Here is a 5,817-nt window from a genome sequence, read left to right on the forward strand (position 1 = left end):
ATGTTAATAATGAAGACTTAGTCCAAAGAAGGACCTGGTTTGGTGGAGCTTCAATAAACGTGGACTTAGTAGTCCTATCTTTGTGGTTTTGGCTAGTAGTTTTCCTTTTCCTTAGCATGATTATTATTATAAATAGAGTAGGGTTTATCTTCTAGTTGTAGTAGGACGTGTATGTATGTATTTTCTGTTTTCCATGAATGAGCAATACACAGAAAATTGTCCTATCTTCAGATTGCATGTTCTTTCTTTTACCGTGAATATTAGTGCATGTTTGATCTTGTGTAGAGCATGTTCCAACAGGGTGGTAGGTGGTGGTAGTGGCAGGTGGTGGTCATAGTGGTGGGTGAGTGGTAGTGATGGGTGGTAGAGGTGGATAGTGGTGGTGGTTGGTGGTGATGGTGATGGTGGCGGGTGGGGTTGGTGGTGGCGGGTGGTGGTGATGGGTGGTGTTGGTGGTGGTGGTGGATGATGGTCATGGTTGGCGATGGAGGAAGGTGGTGATGATGTTGGGTGGTGGGTGGCGGTGGCGGTGACGGGTGGTGGATGGTATTGTTTGGGTGGTGAGTGGTGTTGCTTAGTGGGTTTTTTAATTCTTTACTTATTTTTTGATTTATATTAATATTATTTGATGATTTTAATTAAAAAAATTGTGTCGTCATAATTTGTTTCAGCAATAAAAAAATGTTTTCGATTGAACGCTTCCTTATATTAAATATTTAAAATGTTTTGAGGCATGCATATTCAAATTTTCTTTGTAGATAGCAGCAGCACATTAGCACATAAAAAAACAAAATTAGTCAGCACAACAAATTAAATAGGTTGACGATAAGTGGAATATGTTACAATAACATTTTATATTAAACGCAATCTGGATGTAATTCTTTTTCTTGATCACAATGACATATAGGAAATATTTTATGATTAATTGTTTTACCCAACATATCTTTGGGAAAATGCAGTAAAATATATAGGTACGTAATTTGAAGATGCATGTGTATCCAGTCACTTATTTGACTAGCCAAAAAACAGGCGGATGCCATACGGAAGTAATCTAGGTCTGTTTTTGTTCCTTACCTTTTCAAAGATGTACTCGTAGTAGCCGTATGTGGAGCGAATGAGATCTACCATCAATGGGATTTGAAATGTGGCAAAAGATACAATCGGAAGAAAAGCTAGTACACATATCGGAGCAAGCATCCATCGTTTTCCATGACAAAAGACAAAGAACAAGGTCGCGCTGAAGGCCACCATCATGGCAGTTGTTGATATCATTAAGCTGCAAAGACCAAGAATCAATCGTTTTGGTAAACTGATTCGAAAATCTTGCTCAGAAAAACGGCCAGTGAGGATGGACTGGAACATTAGTAATGCTGTGCTCGATGCAAATAGTGAGATTGCATCTGCTACAGCGAAGATTGTGAAAGCAATGTTTTCTGTAAACACAGGGATGCCTGTGTCTTGCTTGCTTCCACCTGGTACTGTGATTGCTGCTGCAAATACGATTGTGGCAATCAGTGCTGCAGTGATGCTGCATGATTCTGCTACGGCTTTCATCCACTGTTCTCCTTCCTTCACCAAATGTTTGTGTTCCTTTGTGAATACCATATCCGGTGTCTCATTAAAAATATTCTCTTTAGTAATGTATGCAGGAGATACCATCTTCTTCACCACCTATATAGAATTATTTAACTGGTTAATTAAACAACAATATATAATTCAAGTCCTACAATTCATACCTCACGCCATTGAAGCTCTCTTTGTAGTTGTAATGCTGCACCAGTTCTAAGCTTTAGTTTATGAGTGGGAGCTAATCTTCCAACCAAGTGTAACATATTGTTTTGTGAAGAATCTTCGATAGTTCTATAAACATTCCTACGCTCTCCAAGGATATTGATAAGCTCGTAGATATTTTCTGAACGGTGTATTACTGCTAACTGGATGATGTCATAACCATTTTTATCTTTATACCTAATTGCTTCGGGGCATCTCATTAAAATCTCATCAACAACCTCATAAGCATCTTGACGTGCTGCTTCATGAACAGGTCTTGCGTAATATCGAGGATCATGAGGTTTACCAGGGGTCTTTAAATTGTCGATTTCATCACATACCAATTTTAAAACTTGTTTTGCTTCTTCGGGTTCCCTGTGTTTCTTCTCGATATCATCAATGTATTTAACTGTATATGCACGGGAAAATTAAGTAAAAAAATACTAGTATCAAATTTCTTGTATAAATTATATAAGTGGATTAACTTCATATATATGCTCTTACATTGTGTTTTTAAAATCGTCCACAAGGAAAAATAAAGCATAAAGAATGGAAAATAAACCATCGTTATGAAGAGGAGAATTATCAAACAATAGATCCAAGATAGCACATATAATGGAACTGCAAAAGCACAAATTTTTATTAGTGAAATATATATACATAATTTCTAAGTTCAAATATATGAATAATTATTCTCAAGTTGTATATATATATATATATATATATATATATATATATATATATATATATATATATATATATATATATATATATATAGTCATTCGTTGTCAATTGATAACTCACCCTTTATAATGGTGAATTGTACGAGTTTCAAAATACTCCAAATCATGTTGTTAGGTATATCCTCTATGATTTTCATTGGGATTCTGTGGAACCTTACTAATGCATAAAACAACATCCTAGCTCTCTCGACCATCCATTCAAAAATATGATCCGGAACTGAAAGAGAAAAACCATATCCAATCATGCATGCATGCATCCAATCTTTAATCAGAAGGAATTAAAGCTGCTACGGAAACATAATTAAAAACGAATAACAAAACAAACTTACTTGGATATATAAGTGTTTCCCAATGGTCTAGCCCAGTCGGAAAGGTTTTTGGTATTGCCATCAGTACCTCATCGTCTTCCACAACAAATTGAGGATACTTTTGAATTAACTCCTTTGCTAAATCTGTAGGCATGCATTTTCAAATTAATCAGCAAGTCTTATAATCGTATCTATGTGAATGTGATATATAGATTTTTTGGCTAGCTACACACCATACTGCTTTGCAGAGACAGCATTAGCAAGAAGGTTGGAACCTTTTTTTACATCAATGGGGTTAGACATTTTCTTGTTTTTTCCATCTTCATTGGTGGCTTTCAACAAATATTCAACGGTATCCAGATGCATATTTTCAAAAGCTTTATGCAAAGGTGTTTCACATTTATTGTCTTCTGTTACCAACAACTTTCTGTTTCTTTTAATCAAGAGCTTTGCTCCTTCTGTGTTTCCGACTATTGCAGCAATATGAAGGGCTGTGCTTCCATTTTTATTTTTCATTCTAGGTAATTTTGCGTCTTTGATTTTTGATAACATCTCACTCACAAAAGAGTTATGACCGATCCCAACCACTATATGAAGTATCCTGTTGTCATCACTGTCGATTGCCTCTGTGATTACATCTTCGTCTTCATTTATCATGGATTCTACGTCATCCCATCTCCCTTCCACAATAGCACTAGACAACTTCTTGTTGCGTTTCGTCTTTTCATCTTCTGTCATTTGGACTTTAGGTTTTCTTTCTTTTAATATCCCCCCAATAGCCTCCCTTGCCATCTTTGCCATCTTTTTATACCTTGCAAATTTGCTCCTGATTTCTTCTTCCTTTTTCATCACAAATTCTTCAAATGGTGTTAGTGGATCTTTTGGAACTGCGCTTTCATCTTGACTAGTTTCAGTCTTTGTTTCTGCTAAAAATTAACATATCGATTCCTTCTGTTATTCATTCGATTTCAAACTTTATTTATATATGTCTTTTATTTCCGATAGTTCCCTTCTAGATTCATTTGACGTGCCCTTTTTAAATCTCAATTACATGACTATGTATGTAAACCATATATAATAACCTTTCTTAAACATCGATCCTTACAAAAGTTTATTCAAATTACGAATTCTAACTAATGGTAAGAAATAAATAAAATAACATGCATGTATGAGCCTGAAATATGATTGCATGATAACTAAATTTGAATATTTTGGTGTAACCTTAAACATGATTTATAAAAAATGAGTAAAACACCCAATTTGTGATTTTGATGAAATATTTATATATGAACTAATCTATCATATATGTAGATGTTACATAAATGGTGATGTAGAACCTGTAGCTTTTGTATTTATGACAAGGGTTTAGATCCAGCCTAGATGAAATCTCATTATCTAATTGTAAAGTACATTGTTTTCCGCCGAGAGGTCAGCAAGGTGCTCAGACTTGTTTTTACTTATATTTTTTTTTTTTGAGAAAATTATCATGTTCCAGTAAGCTGTTTGATCATCAGTTGGACTTAATGTCTAATGTCATCAAACTATAAGTTCCTGTATATATTAAGCAGTGTTCACAGTTAAGATGTTGCAATATTAACTGAGTTTATAATAACCAGCTAGCCAATGTGCGTACCTTTTGTAGAATGCGTGATAGTTGGATCGTAGATGGATTTTAGTTTGTCCCAAACCTCTTTAGCTGATTCAATATTAAAAACAGTGTTAAGGAGCTCTTCACTGATCGTACTGAAAATCCAACCCTTGACAATACTGTTAGGTGGAGTATCGATCAAGTCTGGGGTACTTGGATCACATACAATGCCATAGAGATTGTAACTCTTCAGGAGGCACCCCATCTGCTTCTCCCATAGATGGTAGTTTCGTTCACTGGAAAGCTTCACAGAAACGAAGTTAGAAACATTCGCATTAAATGCATGCGAGTCTTGATTTTGAGGTGCTGAAGAAGAAGAAGAAAATGAAGAAGGGTTTGATGGGCTTGCCATTTGAATGGAGAAGAGATGTGTGTGGGTGGCATGTTGATGAGCTTCTTCGTGGTTTATATATTGTGCATATAGGGCTAATTATTATATTCGATACGTGCATTAATTAGTCTCAGCTTTATCTTTTTTTCTTCCTTTCACTTTCTTTTTGCTAAACATATTCCTAGTACACAGTTGATCGAGTGCATTGCTAATGAATAAGATTTGCTTAATTTTTTTTCAACGGCAGAGCATATATTATGAAAAGAATAGATCAGTACAAAGTTTACCCCCTTTCTAAACAACATCAGTACTCCATGTAATAATCCTGGAAACTAATCGCTTAATCAGCACCGGTATAACTAATTAACAGACCAAGATATATAGAACAACTAAAAGTATAAAAGTAGAGGGACATGTCGTTTTTCACACCAGGATATATTTGATGTATTCCATACTTGCATTAAGTACTCTCCGCTTTATCTTTTTTTCACTCTATCACTCTTTCTTCTTGTCAATTAAGATATGCCTTGAGAGGGCATAATTTAGTTTCAGAAATATTGTCAATGAACGTGAAAAAACGTTGAGTTCTAACAGGTTAATATCTTCTAAAATATATTAAATGAACTATAAATAGTAACCTACTAAATAATCTTTTTATACAAATTTAAAAATATTGATGCTTGTTTATTTGATGTTTTTTATTAGAGAGGATTAAGTTATTAATCGTTTATAAATATTCTCCTAGATAATTTATGATGATATTTTCTTTTAAAAGATTTTTTTGTAAATTTTTTACAATGATTATCCTTTTATAAATCTTTTCCTTAACCAAACTTCATATATAGCGCATTTTCACTACAAGAATACTGGGCGATTTCCGACGGCCATATCCGTCGAAAATCCGTCGCTAAACACGATTTCCGACGGAATTCGGTCTGTCGTAAAAAAAATCCCAGTAGGTAATTTTTACCGACGGAATTTGTGACGGATTTCCGACGGATTCCGACGGACATTAGT

General features: G+C 34.7%; 1 protein-coding gene across 2 annotated transcripts; it reads right to left on the reverse strand.

Moving 5' to 3' along the window:
* Positions 1-837: 837 nt before the first annotated feature.
* LOC145123834 (uncharacterized) lies at positions 838-4,841 on the reverse strand. Of its 2 annotated transcripts, none has more exons than XM_079059043.1 (7): positions 4,455-4,841; positions 3,055-3,744; positions 2,843-2,965; positions 2,575-2,730; positions 2,275-2,391; positions 1,737-2,179; positions 838-1,671 (listed from the first exon to the last, which is right to left on the reverse strand). In XM_079059043.1, the coding sequence occupies exons 1-7, from the start codon at positions 4,819-4,821 to the stop codon at positions 1,015-1,017; spliced, it is 2,553 nt and encodes an 850-aa protein (XP_078915169.1). In that variant the 5' UTR covers positions 4,822-4,841; the 3' UTR covers positions 838-1,014. The 2 variants fall into 2 exon arrangements, with proteins under 2 accessions (XP_078915169.1, XP_078915168.1); XM_079059042.1 differs by having other exon boundaries at positions 3,055-3,747.
* Positions 4,842-5,817: the final 976 nt, after the last annotated feature.

Source organism: Lactuca virosa, chromosome 7, assembly GCF_052849685.1.
Source record: "Lactuca virosa cultivar CGN04683 chromosome 7, Lactuca_virosa_CGN04683_v6, whole genome shotgun sequence".
NCBI classification, from domain to species: Eukaryota; Viridiplantae; Streptophyta; class Magnoliopsida; order Asterales; family Asteraceae; genus Lactuca; species Lactuca virosa.